Source organism: Natrix helvetica, assembly GCF_964273705.1.
Source record: "Natrix helvetica genome assembly, chromosome: 9".
Classification (NCBI taxonomy): domain Eukaryota; kingdom Metazoa; phylum Chordata; class Lepidosauria; order Squamata; family Natricidae; genus Natrix; species Natrix helvetica.
The window spans coordinates 21,808,252-21,827,629 of NC_138560.1; the positions used below are offsets into that span (position 1 = coordinate 21,808,252).

Genomic DNA, 19,378 nt, shown 5'->3' on the forward strand with positions numbered 1-19,378 from the left:
TTCAAACAAATGAAACAAATGCAAGGAAAGCTTAATTAATTCTACAGCATCACAGAGACTTTCTCTTTTGTATTCCAGTGCATGCAAGAAATGGGAAATGGGAAAGCAAATCGCCTTTACGAAGGTTACCTGCCAGAGAACTTCAGACGACCCCAGACAGACCAGTATCCTTTCTCTGCCTGTTGTCCCCACGGGAAGATGGAGACCTTAGCATCACTGGAGGGAGTGTGGAAAGGGGATATCTCCATATCAGTTTCTGCATGAACCCTTTTGGAGTCTACAGCCTTTTGGGGGGATTTTGATGAGATGAATTTTGAATTTCCCTGTTAGTGAGGATCTTCTGAAAAACCAAACCTCATAGGTTAACCCTGACTTGGAGATGCAGTATGTAGTGTTCTCCCTCTAGTCTACGCCCTCCTGGAGGCTTTATATTGTTTTTTGGCAACAATATGAATGGGAATTGCTGTTGCCTTTGTCTAAGATGGGGGTACCCCCTCAGTTAAGTCAACACCACTGGGATTTGCTGGAGATAACTTTTAAAACAGTTTTGCGTGGAACAAAAGGATGACTCTAGATCAGTGTTTTCAAACTTGGCAACTTAGAATTCTAAGAGGCTTCAGCTCTCAGAATTCCCTAGCCAGGGCGTCTGAGAGCTGAAGTCCATACATCTTAAAGTTGCCAAGTTTGGGACTTCTGGGAGCTGAAATCCATACATCTTAATATTGTGAAGTTTGGGCACTGCTCTATATGGAGGCAGGTAACTCATAAAATCAATTTATCTGCCCATGGCCACAGATTGATATTGACAGTCCTAATCTATCCTATCCTATAATTTGTTGTCATGCTTTGCATATTAGAAGCAAAACTACCATATTTTCTGGATTGGAGCACAACTGCAGATTACCATTATTTGGGCTGAAAATCCACAAAAAGCGGTAGATGGCAGCAGATGCTTAAGAGTTTTCTATCACTTGTGCCACAATCTAATGGCAGTCCAGATATTTTATTTATCACAGTGGAAGCAACAATTCCCCCACCCTCTTGGCCAGTTCTGGTTAGCTTAACTACAGTCTGATGGTTACCTCCAAAATTACTGCAGCATCTAATGTAATAGCGAAACTACCTTCTCTTGGTTTATTAATCCTTATCCAGCTTCCCCCCCAGAGCAGTGGAGAGCTTTATCAGAGACAAATATGAGAAGAAGAAGTACCTGGACAGAAGTCTCGACATCAACATGCTACGGGTTGGTTGGTTCTAAATGCATACATGCTTTTGCTTTTTTGTTTCCATCCAGTATTTTGACTGGCAAGTTGAACAGTTTTATTCCGTGAATGGTCCCATTATTTCAAGGTTGTATGGGAGGGGGGATATAGGAAATAGTGAATGGGGCAGAGCCCATAATAGGTTAAAAAAAATTCCCATATCTCTCTGACACCCTGTTTTGTCATCCTCTTCTTTGAATCTGATATCATCTTCAGTTTCTTCTAAGAAGGATGCTGTGGAAAAAAGAGAGATGAATTGCTTACTGTACAGAGACGAAACAAATTAGATTGAAGCAGTCAAAAAAGAGCTTTTTAGATGGACAGACAGACAGACAGATAGTTCTGCCAGGTTAATGAAAGGCCTGGTTTTAACTTTGATCACTCTGTGGAAGGAAGAATTTAGCATATTGTGGAAAAACCAGCCCTTTTGGTTAATTGAGGGTTTAGGACAGCCTTTTTCAACCATAGCAACTTTTAAGATCCGTGGACTTCAGTTCCCAGAATTCTGGGAGATTAAAAATCCATGGATTTTAAAATTAACAAGTCTGAGAGATGCTGGTTGAAGGTACTACGTGAACCCCCACCCCCACCCCAAGTGTGCCAATTCAAATTAAAAAGATTGTTGTGTAGGGAAGTCTTTTGCGCTGACAGTCCCATGGAGTTTAGCAGGGGAGGTTTCCCTTTGACCCAGGAAGAAAATTGTTCTGATGAATTAATTGGCTTGCCTTCTCACCATTTCGAGTGTTTTTGTTCGTAGAGAGAAAAGGATGAAAAATGGAAGAAGGAAGCAGCCACTGGGAAAAAAATGGAGCCAGTTATCTTTGAGAAAGTCAAAATGGTAAAGTGTGGCTTATGGTTATTTCTGGCTTCTTTCTGGCATCTTGTGGGGAGGAAGGGAGCTAGAGGCATTATTCAGTGAGAGGTTCACCCTTGAGCAATAGACTGATCTGAAATGAGATGCGTCCGTTTCATTTGGCAGGTAGGAAGAAATCCAGGTAAATCTTATTACCGGCACTCAGCACTCGGTAGCTACTATATCTAGCAGATTTGATTTTGTGAATGACAACAGTGGAACCTCACATATTTGCCGCCTGCTGACTTTTGCAGAGAGACTAGATCAGGGGTGTCCAAACTTGGGAACTTTAAGACTTGTGGACTTCAACTTCCAGAATTCCCCAGCCAGTCTTAAAGTTCCCAAGTTTGGACACCCCTGGACTAGATGGAGCGGTTCATTGTGTGAAGGAGAGCATCAGGAGGCTAATTCTTATCCAGATATCAGGGAGCTTTCAGGGCGGGTTTGTGCAGATGCTACAAACTTTACGCCCCTCAATGCTAACAATTGTCAACCGCGTGAGTTGCCAACATCCACAGAATAACCTAGGACTGTCTTCTCAGTCTTGGCAGCTTGAAGACGGGTGGACTCCAACTCCCAGAATTCCCTGGATCAACATATGCTGGCAGGGCAATTCTGGGAATCGAAGCCTATCTTATCTTCAAGTTGGCGAAAGTTGAGAAATGCTTTTCTTAGAGAGACAAAGCCCAACTGTCTTAAATTGGCTAGCTGAAACATTGGGATGGGCTTTAGAATAAGTTTCAAAATCCATGAGCATTCCTGGAACATTTTCTGAAGAGATAAAAGATGAGAAAACTGCTCTTTTTTCATGGAATATGCATCAAAGGATTTGGGTGGTTTCTGCTTCCTTCAGCCTCAGAAGAAAGAAGATCCTCAAACTACAAAAAGCCTTTCCAGACCCTCGGAGCCAGTCATAGATCTGCTGGGACTTGGTAAGAGCACTGCTGGCACGCGTCTTTCTTTTCTAAATAACAGTTGCATTGTTGCTGAATAAATACCGTATTTTTTGGAGTATAAGACTCTCCAAAGTATAAGACGCACCTAGCTTTTGGGAAACAAGAGGGAAAAATCTGCCTCCCAGCAATTTGCCTCCTTGCAATAAACAGCAAACAGTACAGACAATATACACTGTTTGTAGTGTTACATTTCAGACTATACTTGTACAGATGCTGTTAAAATTGATGTGCTTTCTGGAAGTATAGTTATTCTCTGCTATTTAAAAGAAGATCCAATAGCACTAGGCCTCTTCAGATCAAGCATTTATTTTAAAAAGCTTCTTCATTTTGTTAAGCTGTCTAGAACAATAATAAAACAGTCTTTTTAAAAATTAGTCTAATAATTTGAACATTCTGTAGGCATTTATAGTTATTGACTTACCTTCTTGCAGCAAACAGCCTGATTAGCACAAGAAAATAAAATCTGCCTCTGCCTCCCAGTAATTTGCCTCGTGGAGCAAACAACAAGTTTCACTTTCAGTTTAAGCGCCTCCCAATCAGCTGTTTCAGACTGCAGGGATTGCTATAGCCTATTGCAGCCTCCGCAAGCCCCATTTTCCCCGTTTGCTGCAAGGAGGTAAATTGCTGGGAGGTGGAGGCCAAAGGATGGGGGATGGTAGATGGGGCTACATTCAGTGTATTAAGACACACCCAAATTTTCACCCTCTTTTGTGTGGGGGGGGAGGTGCGTCATATACTCTGAAAAATACGGTAGTAAGCATGTCTTTTTCCATCTGGGGGAGGAGAGCTGTGAAGAGTCGAAGGCCCAAAATACTGGCTGTGATTTCATTATTTCCTGCTAAATCAGTTATTTGTGTTTCTTGAACATGGAGGCTCACCACGGAGGTCATTAATAACAAATAATTGTTTGTTGTGTAGTAAGATTTTTTTCAGTTATGGTAAATGCAGGGAAACGTTGAGCCTAATTTTGTATTGGAAGGACAAGGAGGCCCAGAACTACCAGTAATCCCCAATTTAGCAATCATAATTAACCCTGGAATTAACGGTTGTAAGTTGTTGTGGTCTCTGAGCAGGTCACAACAGGTGCCCTTTTTTTGCAATGGTCATTAAGTGAACATGGCATTCATTAACTGGATCTGTTTTATCCAGGGAGAGATTTTTGCCAGAACCAGAAGTAAACACAAGAAGGTAGCAAAAAAAAAGTAAAAAAAAACCACTGTCATATGGATGCTGCAGAAGCTGGCTGCAAAGTGCCCAAAATGCAATGATGTGACCGAAAGGATGTGCGGCCATTGTAACTTTGAAGTTGGGTCGCAAGTATCCTTTGGGTGGTCCATTGTAACTTGGTCATTAAGTCACTCATTGTTGAGGACTACCTGTACTCCTAAGGGATGTGGTGGCTCAGTGGCTAAGACGCTGAGCTTGTCACTCAGAAAGATCAGCAGTTCGAATCCCTGGCGCCGCGTAATGGAGTGAGCTCCCGTTATTGTCGCAGCTTCTGCCAACCTAAGAGTCCGAAAGCATGTAAAAAATGCAAGTAGAAAAAAGGAACCACCTTTGGTGGGAAGGTAACGGCGTTCCATGCGCCTTCGGCATTTAGTCATGCTGGCCACATGACCCCACGGACGTCTTTGGACAGCGCTGGCTCTTCGGCTTTGAAACGGAGATGAGCACCATTCCCTAGAGTCGGGAACAACTAGCACATATGTTCGAGGGAACCTTTACCTTTTTACCTGTACTCCTGCCAATTTTACCTGTACTCCTGCCAACATCCCAAAATGCTTTGCAGTACGTTAGAATGCCATGGTTCGGCCCAGTGGTTTCTTCAGTTAGTGGGTCAGGTTAGTCCAAGGTTGCAGTTAAAATGACAGGGCAGATAGATTTCCAGAGTGGAATCCTTTTTATAATGTCTTTTTGCCACCAGGCCCACTTAAAATGCAGTACTATTAAGATTTCCAAAAGAAAAAAATTGCAAATAGCAGTCCCGAATTTCCTAACCTAAAGTTGCATAACATGCCAGTGGCAGAAGATACAGATGGGCTGGGAAGCTTTTCAGTTCCTCTTTCCTCGGGAGGCAGCTCGTTCACAGTTGCGTTTGGAGGGCTGAGTGTTTCCTGTGCAAAGGAAATATGGTGAAAAATTGCATCTAAAAAAGGGGAAATAGGCCACCAGAATGATTGCCGTTAAAGGCCGGTGACATCTCAGCTGGTATGAAAAGGGCAAGGGTAAGGGATAATCTCTATATTATAGCTTAGGAGCTGAATTCTGCATATAGAAATGAAAATGAGCAAATTCCACCCCAGCATCAGGGCACAGCTGTGCCCATGTGATGTTGGCAATGATGTAGCTTTCCAGGAATCTTGTCTTTTCCACCAAACCCAAAGCGACTTGCCAGGTGTGATGGTGATGGCTGCCAAGTCACACTTATAAGATGTGATGAAATCTCAAAAACAAGGAGTTGTGGCCGAATAAGGATTCAGGGGGAGAATGATGAGACTTCGTACTACTCAGTACAGCTTCTTGTCTTCCATACCAGTAACACAAGCAAAGAAATGTAAAACAGGAGAATAGCATTGCAATTTATACAGCTTGAAAAGAATCCATGTGATCTATATTACCAATAGAATGCATACAGCCCTCTATGGGGGAGATGGCGTTGGGGAGAAAAGCAGAACCGAAAATTGAAAAGTTAGATCTTTCTCTGCTGTCCAAATCTACCCTAGCAGCTATATGTTGATTTCCACAATATCTGGGGACTATCCAATATAGAAGGCCAAGACATCCATCCTATGATGGAATATACAACTGGATAAAAGATTTTTTTTGTGGGGGGGGATATCTTGGGAATCACACCACAGTTTCTCAGGAAGAAGGCAGCACATTCCAGAGAGGGCCCCAAGACAACAGACTGTAGATTCATAAACTGGATTGGTGGGGGGAGGAAAAGGTTTGGAGTATCCACAGTTTAGATTCTCCCAAGGGATATCTATTTGGTTAGATTGAAGGTTACAGCTTTAGTCTGGCAAGATTCCGTCTATTAGGTATAAGCATTGGTGGGATTCAAATAATTTAAAAACCGGTTCTCTGCATAAATGACCGACTGAGTGGGCGTCGCCATGGTGGGCATGGCCAAGGGTTGGGACAGGCAGCACTCGGCCTCCTACACCACCCTGGAAGCCAAAACGGGCCATGGGGGGCTGCGCCGTCCTCCCCCCTGAGCCCCGTTTTGGACCTACTAGGCCTCCCTACACTTACTTGGGAGGCAAGATGGGGCGCGGGGTGACTCCTGGAAGGGGCAGGGCAGGAAGGGGCAGGGCCAGCCAGCAATTTAACAACTGGTTCGCCCAAACTGACCCGAACTGGCTGAATCCCACCACTGGTTATAAGCAGATAAAGAATTGGACTTGATTTGGACTTCACAATGTCATCTTTGGGCTTATCAAATTTAGCCTTCGAGTGTTAAGATCCAACTCATTGGAGGGAAGTAATTTGGGGAAGACGATCCCATGGGTGATCTCAAGAAGCCAGTTGATACCAACTCCCGCCCCCCTTTTCTCCCAGATGTTCCTGTTTCAACTGCCCTCCCCAATGGAAGAGCCAGCAGTTGTTTGGAGAAAGACTTGGACCTATTTGGATCCCTGGGTACTGAGAGAAAGGTGAGAAAGTTACATTAATGGTGGGGGACCTTGAGCTGGAGCCTCGCTGTCATCACAACCTATCTCATAGGAATATTCTGGGGGAAATAGGTCTAAAACTACACTTGGACGTAAGCACAGGTATGATAAAAAAAGTAAAAAGTTCTAAATTTTAATTGAAATGTTCAGTAATGTGCAAGTCATGCTTAAACTTTCAGTCAATGAGAGATTCAGCAGCCGAGTTTACAGATAATTATGTAAAATAGTTGTCATGCCTGCAAGCCATCTTTTCTTTTGGACTTCAGGTCTGCCAAACTTTCTACTGTCTACTTACTATTGTGGGAAAATGGGAGGGGGGATTATATGGAGTTGGGCGATATGTATCCATAATAACATTCTTCATAGAAAGCCAAGGTCATCTTTGTCTCTGCACCTGGCTGGAACTGAATGGGAGGAATCTCTCTTCGTGGCGATGAAGGATTGGACCATGTGATGGACTTGTGGGTGTTGGGGCAGGATCTTGAACTTTCAACTGGATGGAAAAACCTGGAAGCTTTCCGATTCGGGTTTTCCCGGATGCGCCAATATGACATCTCTAATAAATTGGAACTTTGGGGAAATGCAAGCCTCGGAGTTTTCTTTCGTTGAGGGTGTTTTTTGGAACCCTGACTTTAGTATCAAGATGATATACTTTTTCATTTTTGATTTAGCAAGATGTGAACCATTCATTATTTACTGGGACTGTAGAGAGTTCCCAGATAAATCTTGACTATTTTTCCTTTTTCATCCCCTGAGCCTTTGCTTATCTGTCTCTGATTGGGTGGGTTCATATTGATTTGGCTTTATCTCCCATTTGAGGGTCAGGAGACAGATTCTGCCTATCTTGCGGAATCCTCCTAAGGTGGTAAATTAGTTTATGCAGTACTTTTGAAAAACGGAAAACCTGAATTGGAACCTTTAAGAAAAATGCTGCGTCAGTTCTCCGGACTCCACCTTTGGAAATAAGTACAGTCTATTCTCTCACCAGGTTGTTGGCTCAATGCCCACAGCTGGAAGTGCTGGATCTGTTCCTGAAAAGCTGAACCTGTTCCCTGAGCCGGAGAGCAAGGCTGAAGAGACGGGGAAGAAGCAGCTCTCCAAGGATTCCATCCTCTCTTTATATGGCTCCCACACCCCACAAATCCCCACACAAGGTATGCACCCCACCTGTCATGGGAGACACACCTCTTGGGCTTTTAATACTCAAGATTGGATTCATAATATGCTCCCTGCTTTATAGGTAATACGTTGGCAACATAAAGTTGCATTATGTGGAGCAATAGGTGAGTAGCCATTCCAGGATAGCAGATTCTTATTGAGAGATCTGATTCAGATATGTGGATTTGTTGGAGGAGTTTTCATGAATGCTCTCTTCGATTTTTCCAGTATGCTAGGAATACATCAGAAAAATAACCTAGTTATTGTAGGACGCTGGCATGCAAGAATTTTGCTCTAGTTCAAAAGCACTCCAGACTTAAAAGCTGAATCGATTTAATTCTGGCTGAACCGTCGATGTATCTGGAATTGCAGTAAAACTTTTAAAATAAGGAAGCAAACATTGTGGACTCCAATACAGGGGTGAAATGCTACCAGTTAGGGCCAGTTCGCCCGAACCGGCAGTAAAAAATTCTACTGAACCAGTAGTCAGCTGTGCAACCATCAGCTCTGCTGCACAATTTATATTCACTAGAAATCACACTGCACAGCTGATGGTCGCACAGCTGATCGTTGGGATTTTTCTTTTTTTTACTTTTAGCAATTTTTTACTACCGGTTTGGGGAAATAGGTAGTAAACAAAATGCTTAAAACAAAAAGTTCTGACGATGACGTGGCACAGCTGATCGTCAGAACTCTGGCTTTCTAGCGAATGTCAATCGTGTGGCACAGCTGTGTCCCCCCTGTCCGTCCGTCCGTCCGTCCGGCCACTGTTCTACTTACCTTTGCAGACTCCGAAAAAGCTTCTTAGCGCCTGCGGTGTTGCATGCGCAGGAAGCGCCTGTTCCCAAACCGGTAGCAGACTTCAGAGCATCTCACCCCTGCTCCAATAGGCCCACTTCCATGGCTCATCTTTCAAGGGTAAAATAGGTGTGATGCCTTTGCACTTCCCTGTGAATAAGGATCTGAAGCTGAGTTGGGATGAGGAGGGATTGGTTTCCTCCCAGGAAAATATGTAACATCAGAGAGTTTTAAAAAAAAGTGTGGGGGGTTGAGTTTTCAAGTATTATATTTAATTTTCATTTTGCATGAGTGAGGATAAGATGACTTTGTTACTGCAAGATCTGTAATAAATCAGAGTGGGGCAGATTTTTGCTTATTGTTCTAATGCTTGTCAAGTTGTCAACAAGACATCCTGGGTTGGTTTCAAATTGCTTTTCAGGGATCAGAGAAAGTGCAGAAATAGCCTTAGCTCTTAAGCGCAGATGGGGAGGTGGATAGCATTCTGGAATAGCTCTCTGTGGTCCCAGTGCAGGAAGTGGGGGTGGGCAATGACTGAAGATTGCCTTTCTTGCTCTCGGACCCAATGAGGTCTGTTAGGAACAGGTTGATATAATAGCAATTAAGACTTATATACCGCTTCACGGTGCTTTCAGCCCTCTATAGGCGATTTATAGAATCTGTCTCCTGTCCCCAACAATCTGGGTCCTCATTTTACCAACCTCGGAAGGATGGAGGGCTGAGTCAACCTTGAGCCAGTCAGGATCAAACTCCTGTCTGTGGGCAGAGTTTGCCTGCAATACTGCTGTCAGCGTTCTAAATACTATGCATGAAATCAATCAGAAACCAAGTCAGAATCATCCTTAAAGTTCCAATTTAATCATACAGGCAAGTTAGCACGTCTATGGAATTCCAACTCTGATCTTCTTCCTGGAATTCCACCTAGTTGAAAGTTCATGATCTATCCCCACACCCCATAATCCATCACATGTTCCAATCATCCTCTTCCACGCTGGCATCTACACCCCTCTGCTTCCGGTCAGGTGTCGAGGTGCGGAGACAAAAGATGACCTTGAGCTTCTAGAAAAGAATCACAACAATACATTCCACAATTCTACTCCTTTCTATTCCCCCCTCCCAACTACTACACTAATGAAACAGCATAGGAAATTATAAGAAAGTGTGGCAGGCCAAAGATCCTAAAAAGAACATAACTACAAGCCTGACAACTGCAGTCTAACCACTGCACCATCATGGCTTCTCAGATATAAAGCTCATTAAGTGTTAGGGCTGTTCCATATTCAATTTGTAGGTTCCCACTTCTGTTTCCCCGAAAATACAACCTGTCCTGAAACTAATGCCTTACCACATTTTTTGCGTGGGCAAAAATATAAGCCCACCCCCGAAAATAAGCCCCCTGGACAACCCCCCCCCCTCCGGCCAGGCAGAGCACTGCTCACCGACCTAGGTATCCTGAAGGCGCCAAGCCGCGGGAGCTGTGGGGGGGAAGGCGGTCACATTGCTTGGCGCCTTTGGGATACCACTAGGTTGGGGACTGTCGTTCTGCCTGGCCGGAGGGAGGAGATGCCGGGCGGCTGCTCCCTTGCAACTGGCTCCCGAAGAGCCAGGCACAGCCTCAGGGGAGAAGCAGCCATGAGGTTACCACGCTCACGAACAGCCGCCTGGCAACCCCCCTCTCCAGCTGGACAGAGAGCCATTCACTGACCTAGGGGGTATCCCTAAGGCGCCAAGGCACGTGGTGCTTTGCCCGCTCCCCAGCTCCCGCGGCTTGGCACATTCGGGATACCCCCTAGGTCAGTGCATGGAGCTCTGCCTGGCTGGAGAGGGGGGTTGCACGAGCGCCTGTTCTGCCTCTGCCACACTCCAAGCATATCTTCTTCTCCGGCTTTCAAACTCCAAAACTCGGCTGCCGAGTCTTCCAGCAGCGACAGAGAGTCTTCTGGACAGAGAGTCTTCCAGCAGCCAGCCCACAACCATAGAGCGCACTCCTAGAGCGGCCCCTGCTGGAAGACTCGGCAGCCAAGTTTTGGAGTTTGGAAGCTGGAGAAGAGGTTATGCTCGGAGTGCAGCGGGTGGGGAACAGGTACTCGCGCAACCCCCCTCTCCAGCTGGGCAGAGCTCCATGCACTGACCTAGGGGGTATCCTGAATGTGCCAAGCCGCGGGAGCTGGGGAGCTGGCAGAGCGCCTTGTGCCTTGGCGCCTTAGGGATACCCCCTAGGTCAGTGAATGGTGCTCTGCCCGGCTGGAGAGGGGGTTTGCCGGGCGGCTGTTCGTGAGCGTGGTCATCTCATGGCTGCTTCTCCCCTGAGGCTGTGCCCGGTTCTTCGGGAGCCAGATGCAAGGGAGCAGCTGCCTGGCAACCCATGATAATAAGCCCTCCCCCTGTAATAAGCCCAAGGCCATATTTTGTGGGGCAAAAGAAAATAAGACCCTGTCATTTTCGGGGAAACACAGTATGATAGTCCTCAACTTAACAACCATTTGTTTAGTGACCATTTAAAGTACCAATGGCCATTCAAAGTACCAATGGCACTGAAACGTTACTTACAACTGGTCCTCACACAATTGTTGTAGCATTCCAAGGACCACAATGTAGGCACTGGGCTATAGGCAGGTGTGTTTATGGTGGTTGCAATACCCCAGTAGTCATGTGATCACCATTTCTGACCTTCCCAACCAGCTTCCAACACGCAGAGTCAATGGGGGAAGATGGATTTCCTTAATAACCACATGATTCATTTCACAACCATTGCAAAAAAATCATTCTTTAGCAATGAAAACAATTGTGATCCTAAGTCGAAAACAACCCAGATCTGTAGGACTAGCTACCAGGCTTTGACAGGCTGATTTCCATATTCCAATGAGAGATTGGGGAGGAACATGGGCCAGTCCTGGGGGCTGAGGAAAGCTCAGATGAGGGTCTGCGTCGGAGGCAGAGAGGGAGTTAGACAGCAGTGAGGCAGAGGAACAGCTGGAGCCTATTCACAGTGTGCATATGTGCAGAGCTGCCAGAAGACAAGAACAACTAAGAAAGCAGGGTCAACGTGGGAGTAAAGCCACACCTTGGAGGTGATTGGCCCCTCCCAGAGGAAACAAAAGAGGAACGAACAGTGGGTGGGATTTTCAGGAAACAATTTTGTTCATTCTGTCCAGAAAGTTCTATTTGTGAGAGACTCTGTGCTGAGTTTTGCCTTGTTCTGCATTTGGAAACTAGTTATCTGGCAGCGCTCCAAAAGAGATTAGGTGCGTGTGGATAAACATTCCTCTGAAAGAATGTTTGCTAAAGCTTTGCTGACTGTGAATGAAAGGAATTCACAGTCGTGTCAATAAAAGAGGTTTTACAGGGACCAAGACTTTGTTTCTTGCTTTCTAAGGAAGCCTGGGTCAGAATAGTCTGGTGTCTTTTCCTAAAGTTCAGCCCAAATTGCTATGGGGGGTGGGGGTGGGAGCCTCTCCTCCGTTGTTCCCCACAACAGTATGTCTGAGTTCCTCTTAGGGAGACCCATACAGTAGATTAAGGGAGCTTTCATGGCAGAAGGTAACATCTTCATTTGCCTCTCTCCCTTCTTGATGTCTCTGCAGGAGCTGTGTTCCTAGCGCCTGCCCAAATGGGCTACCCGGCCGCCTATCCCAATTTCCCAGGCATAGCACCACCTGCTGGGATGATGGCACCGCCAGTGGGGGTGATGGCGCAGCCAGGAGCGGCAGCAGGCATGGCAGCACCTGTGGCGATCCCAGCAGGTTACGTAGGCGGCATGCAGACTGCAGTAATTGGGGTCCCCAATGGGATGATGGCAACGCAGCAAGCTGGGTACATGCCTGGCATGGCCCCTGTGCCACCACCAATGTATGTCGTACAACCAGCTCACCAATTACAGTGGAACCTTGCTCAGGTAAGAGGTGACAGTGAGAACTCAGGCGTGTGTCTGAGTGAGATCTCTTTCAGGCTTTGGGGCAAAGGAAAATGTGCATTTACAGATTACAGGCAGACAATCTCATGCCTTCCAACTCCACCCAGCTGGGCAATGAACTTGAGGATATGAGGTAACGATATACTGAAAAAACATTGGTATCAAGTTGCTAGTCCTGATGTACAAGTTTCTACTCCATCCTTTTTCTCAAAGAGTTTAATCTGATACCGTGTTTCCCCGAAAATAGGACAAGGTCTTATTTTCTTTTGACCACCCCCCCCCCCCCCCCGAAATAAGCACTTGGCCTTATTTTCGGGGAGGTCTTACTATTTTTGAGATGCAGGGGTCACCTCATGGCTGCTGCTGTGTTGCAATATTTTCAGGGAGGGCTTATTTTAGCACATGCCCTCAATTATCCCTCCCTTATTATCCAGGGAGGTCTTATTTTCAGGAAAATAGGGTAGTCACAATAAGTGACTGTAATAACTATGGTAGATACTGAATGAACAGCAACAATCATCAAACTCTTTCCAAAATTCTTTATAAGCCACTTTGAGACTCATTTGGTGAATATTTTCTGAATTCCGATCATGTTTATATTTTCGGCATATCAGCAGTTTTTCACGATGAAGCCCATAAATTAACTGAAATAATGGAAGTAGAAAAATATAGTGTTCTTCCCTTTCAGAAATCTCCCTGCAGAGCAGTGTTTCTCAAACTTGGCGACTTTAAGTCCTGTGGACTTCAACTCCCAGAATCCCCCAGCCAGCATAGCTGGCTGGGGAATTCTGGGAGTTGAAGTCCACAGGACTTAAAGTCGCCAAGTTTGAGAAACACTGCTGTAGAGGATAATATGCAGATGGGCTTAATTTTAACATGATGCCTACAGGCACCAGTATTTCCACAGCCCTCTTCTCTGATGTCCTCTAAATTCCACATCCTTAGAGCTACTTTCTTTAGTGGCAACCACAGCACCTAAAACCTGCATTGCTGTTATGGCTTTGAAAGCTACCTGAATGATTGAGTCAGCTGGAAAATCCATTGTTTCCTACAGTACAGCATGGTCCTGGGTTAAGAGAAGCCCAACTCAAGGATAGCCCACAGTTAAGAACAGCGCCTATTGTAGCAAAATTCCAAATAAATTACACAGCGATCCAAAAAGAGCATTTCAAAGCTCAGTGGGATGTGAGGGAACTCTTGTTTTCTGGTAAATTGGTGAACCGGTTCAAAATGTTACCCTGTTTCCCTGAAAATAAGATCTGGCATGTTTTGTACATGTGCACCTAATAGAAGCCCTACCCCCCCCCCTCCCAAATGAGCCCTATGTCAAGTTTCCGAAAGATGCCCTAATTCAGCGATGGCGAACCTTTTTTGGCTCGCGTGCCACAAGTGGGGGGAGCGCAGGGCGGTCGTGTGCAGGCGTGCCGCACCCATAATGCAACGCGTGACCCTCCAGTGCGCATGCGTGCACAACGCGCGACGCCCCCTCCCTTTTTACATGCTTTTTTTGCCCTCCCCAGGGTCCAGAGGCTTTATAGGAGCCTGGGGAGGGTGAAAAGAGCCTCCCCCGCCCCCCTGGAGGCCCTCCAGAGGCTTCAGGGACCGTCCGGAGGCTTCCCTGATGCCTTCGGAACGCTTAAAACCACCCTCCGAGCAAACCGGAAGTGACTTCCGGGTTGCTCGGAGGGTCATTCTAAGCGCTCCGAAGGCATCAGGGAAGCCTCCGGACGGTCCCTGAAGCCTTCGGAACGCTTAAAACCACCCTCCGAGCAACCCGAAAGTCACTTCCGTAGTCAGCGCCTTGCGTGCCCTGACAAATGGCTCCGCGTGCCATAGGTTCGCCATCACTGCCCTAATTGATTCATGAGCCTCGAGCCAAGTTTCAAAAGAAAACCAGTCATTTATTAGGAGCATCATTTCAGCAATACCCTATTGCAGTCAGATCTAAACCTCATTTGAATTATGGCTTCCCTCCCCTCAGGCTGTGTCATAAATCACATTCTCCAACGAGGTGCACCCCTCACAAGCCTGCTGTAGTAATCTGAGATCCGACTCTTGCCGAAGTTATGCGTGGAATGCGCTCCCCCCCTTTCCTCATCATGGCAACTTTATGAGTTGACACCCTATTTAAGAGCCAGCCACACACCCATTTCATCTGGTTGCTCTCAGTGCCGTGACCTCAAGGTGGGGGGAGGGGGGGAGCTGCCCCACACGCCCCGCAATGGCTTACCTCAGGGCACCTGCAGCCAGGCCATCATGCCTCAACACTTGCCTCATGGCTGCAGCACCAGCAGCCACGCGCAGCAGAAGCCCACATGACTGCCAGCCCACTTCTTCTGCTTGGTTGTGGCTGCAAGGGAGCAAGAGGCCGAACAGTATGCTGGTGTCATGGCTGTGAGGCGAGGCAGGGGTCGGGACGTGGGTGGCCTGGCTGCAGGGGCCCTGAGGTAAGCCAGTGCAGGGCGCGTGGGGCAGCTCCACCCCCCCCACCTCATGTCGTGGCTGCAGCTGTGGCCACACAAGATCCTGCTGGATGGGGCTGCTGGAGCCGTCACTGCCACAAGGTGAGGCAAGAGTCGGGAAGTGGGTGTCCCGGCTGCAGGGGCCCTGAGATAAGCTGGTGTGGGGCACGTGGGCAGCTCCACTGCCTGCCTTGTGGTGGCGGCATTAGCACATCACGTGGCCTCCTGCCCTGCCAGAAGCAAGCAGAGGTTGGCCTCCCGTACATGGGAAAAAACTAAGCCACCCACCAAAAGCAAGCCCCGGTGCATATTTTGGTGCCCCAAAGGAAATAAGATCCAGTCTTATTTTCGGGGAAACACAGGCATGTGAATATGACAAAGCAGCACATGAAGTCAGTGCTTCCTATAATGGACATGGGGATGATTCGGATTAATTAGGCTTCATTGTGGTTTTTTTTTTTTCAAATCTTTTTCCACCTCAATTCTTTGTGGGAAGGGAGAATGTTTATTATGCACATATCTGGCTTTTTTTTTTTTTTAGAAAACTTCTACATCTGCCAACATAAGCCTTGATATTATCTTCATTTTTGAATCCTGATAGATATAATCAGATTCTCAGTCCTTCTAGCCCCTCATGCCTTGTAGATGTTTCCCTCCCATTAATCACAGCCAGCCATGTTCTTCAGTACCGTTTCACACCTCTTATTGGCATGGATGGTTGTTTTCAATATTATGTAGTAACAGCTGGATACGAAACTGTGATCGGGCTTGATAAATCAACACTTTGCTTGAAAACTAATGAGTAGTTGCTCATCGGCCTCTCCTCTCCCCTTCTCTCCCTCAGGTTTGCCCCACAGAGGCCTCTCCTCTCCCCTTCTCTCCCTCAGGCGTGCCCCACAGAGGCCTCTCCTATCCCCTTCTCTCCCTCAGGCTTGCCCCACAGAGGCCTCTCCTATCTTATCCCCTTCTCTCCCTCAGGTTTGCCCGACAGAGGCCTCTCCTCTCCCCTTCTCTCCCTCAGGCTGCTCCCATTGATCTTCTCCTATCCCCTTCTCTCCCTCAGGCTTGCCCCACAGAGGCCTCTCCTATCTTATCCCCTTCTCTCCCTCAGGTTTGCCCGACAGAGGCCTCTCCTCTCCCCTTCTCTCCCTCAGGCTGCTCCCATTGATCTTCTCCTATCCCCTTCTCTCCCTCAGGCTTGCCCCACAGAGGCCTCTCCTATCTTATCCCCTTCTCTCCCTCAGGTTTGCCCGACAGAGGCCTCTCCTCTCCCCTTCTCTCCCTCAGGCTGGCCCCATTGATCCTCTCCTCTCCCCTTCTCTCCCTCAGGCTTGCCCCACAGCAGCCTCTCCTATCTTATCCCCTTCTCTCCCTCAGTCTAACTCCGTAGCATCAGAGCCTTTTTCAGGCGGGGATTTTTTTTTTAAAAGTCAAGCTTTTTCCTCCCGTAGCAATTGTGCCATGCCTTTCAAGGATAAGAACATGAGGTACTTTCAAGGTTCTAAGCGCCAGGTGGATGATCAACCCCGATACAGTAGGGGCATGAAAGGTGTCACTGGGTATAGAAAACACCCCAGCAGCAGGGAAAACGTGAGCGATGGGTGTAAGAAGAGCTGACTCCTCCTTGCCTTCTCCTTCAGGTGACGCAGCAAATGGCAGGGATGAACTTCTGTGGCACAAACGGGGTGATGCGCTATGGACAGTCAATGGGCAGAGGAGGTGCCCCAGAGACCAATCAAGCCCTCAGTTCCCAGGTGTGGAAATAGCGCCCGCAGACACATACGCCTTGGATCTGGACCACTTTCTCGTTCATTTTTAGCTTCAGCTCTTTTGGTTTTGTTTTCCCAGTTCTGTATTAAGCATCGGTTTACTCCCTGATGTTATGTTTTTGACTTCCCTTGCTGGTGAGTCTCAGTCGGATATTCCTCTTGTGAACAGAGATCTACTCGGCCAATTTCCCACCTCGTGTTCAAAGCACTGACGGAGTCGTTGCTACCTTGGCTCACCTTGTCCATAGGCGAGCATTTTTTTTTTAATTTTTTAGCAGGGTGGACCGAAGATGGCAGGTGGCCGTTCTGGTCAATGTAACCATCGTTTCAAAGCCTGTTCTGGGATTGCAAAAGGAATGGTCATGATGGCACATGTGACTTTTGCATCTTTAGTTGTGGCTTCACCTCAAGGCACTTTGTGTTTTAGGACGTTGGCACCAAATACTCTTGTGTTTGTTTTTTTTATTCCACCAATACATTCCATGATTTCTGTGGTGTTTTCCAAAAGTACTTCATGAGCTTGAAACGCGTTATCCCATCAGCCTTCAAGCACAAATTCTGCTTCTTTTCTGAAAGTGAGTTGGGAGGAAACATACCTCTTAAAAAGCAGCTGCTGCTCTTTTAGTCCTGGCATATTTAAATGTTTTTATTTCCTTCCTTTCTCCCTATTTTAACCTTTGAAAGGTCTAGCCTAGCGTTTCTCCCTCTTGGCGACTTCAACATGTGGGACTCTCAACTCCCAGAATTCCAGTGCTCGCTGGAGGATTCTGGGAGTTGAAGTCCATATCTTGAAGTTCTTAAGGTTCAGAAACACTGCGTTTAACGGATAAAGTTTCCAGAGCACTGGCAAGTTTTCGTTTGGATTTGTCCTCCCCTGTGCAAACGCTCCCACAAACGCTCAACTTGCCCTCATGATGACTTTATCAGAGGGAGAAAAACCAACATTTTCAGAGATGGGAGCCAATCTCCCATCTCGTTCCTTTCACAAAGACCGTGATCACCCAAATCACTCACAATTTTGAAAGATTTTGTAGCACAAATAACAGCCAGGCAACCTACTTTATCTTGTGTATATGTAAATTCGTTAATAAAATGCTGCCGTGAAACTCTTGCCACCTTTGTCCTTGTATTAAATGCTCGTGTTTAAAACAAATGGAGATACCTTTTTTTTCTCAAATGTATTGAAAGGCTTATCGTGAATGCCATTAGGTTTCAACTTATTGCTACGGGTCTAATCCAGTATGTTGTTTGCAATGCTACCTCTCTGAATCTCTGCCTGCTGAATAACACTTAGAAGTTGTAGGATTCAAAGCAGTGGTGAAATTCAATTTTTTTTTACAACTGGTTCTGTGGGTGTGGCTTGGTGGACGTGGCAGGAGAAGGATACTGCAAAATCTCCATTCCCTCCCTACTCTGGGGCCAGCCAGAGGTGGCATTTGCCAGTTCTCCAAACTACTCAAAATTTCTGCTAGCGGTTCTCCGAATTACTTAAGATTTCTGCTACCGGTTCTCCAGAACCTGCTGGATTTCACCCCTGATTGGAAGACATGGTACTAAGCGATTCACCTCCACTACTCAACCCTAGCGAATCCCTTTGCTGCTATACGAAGAGAAACAGGGCATTTAGCATTGGATGGCATCATATGAGGAAGAGACATGAGGTTTCTCAGTAATAAGAAGGCATAATCTTCTACGACCATCGTGTCTCCTGGGTTAAACTGATAATTGATTAAACTTGCATGTCACCCATCAGTCTCCAATTGTACAAAAATAAGAAAATCCCAGAATGAGATACTGGTTATAAAGATTGTAGAGGCATGTTTAAAGACATTTATTTGTCTGGTTGAAAATTGCAGGTATAAGACTGAAATGGTAAAAAAAAAGAGGAATTTGTTCCTATGATATATAGGCTGGCAATGCTACTTTTTCATTTATATGCCTGGTGCATTATCTTTTCTCATAGTTTCCCAGGTTTTATTTCATGTAAGTTAAATTTAGAAAAAAAACCATGTTTACATTAGTCTTGCATTCCGATTATATATTTTCCAGTTCATATCTGACCGGTATGCCTAAACACCATTTTTCTCCAGAAAACACCACTAACCTATCTCCTGCATTATTGTATTTACTCAATACAATATATATATATTTATTTTTTGCAATTCCAAGTTCATCCTTTCCTTTGAACGCTTGCATTCCAAATACTGATCAATGCTACTATATGCTTTCTTTTGCAATTTTATAGAAAATTCTTCAATGTCATCTTCCATTGCACAATCTTGTGCAAGATTTGATTGCTTCCTGGATATCCACTCATTCCAACAGACACAATCCTGTTTATTGAGCTACAGCTGTCAGCACATACTGGGTAATATCCTTTTGGAGTATGATTGCCACTCCATTTCTTTCAAAAATGGCAAAGTGACTATGTACATTTATTCACTAAGATATCTAATTTGGTTCATTTTATTTCCACCATGTCAGTTTCAGCTTCCCCCCCCCCCCCCCAACTGATGTTTCTCACACCTGTCTT

The 19,378-nt window shown here is 46.0% G+C and overlaps 1 protein-coding gene across 2 annotated transcripts in view; it reads left to right on the forward strand.

Annotated features, from left to right (window-relative positions):
* Positions 1–17,956, forward strand: part of SMAP2 (small ArfGAP2) — a 53,285-nt gene extending 35,329 nt beyond the window's left edge. For both annotated transcript variants that reach the window (XM_081962658.1, XM_081962657.1), the window contains 8 exons: positions 79–164; positions 1,165–1,243; positions 2,020–2,100; positions 2,969–3,047; positions 6,633–6,727; positions 7,734–7,899; positions 12,286–12,596; positions 16,717–17,956. In XM_081962658.1, coding sequence (XP_081818784.1) covers positions 79–164; positions 1,165–1,243; positions 2,020–2,100; positions 2,969–3,047; positions 6,633–6,727; positions 7,734–7,899; positions 12,286–12,596; positions 16,717–16,842 — 1,023 coding nt within the window. In that variant the 3' untranslated portion in view covers positions 16,843–17,956. The remainder of the gene's footprint in view (positions 1–78; positions 165–1,164; positions 1,244–2,019; positions 2,101–2,968; positions 3,048–6,632; positions 6,728–7,733; positions 7,900–12,285; positions 12,597–16,716) is intronic.
* Positions 17,957–19,378: the final 1,422 nt, after the last annotated feature.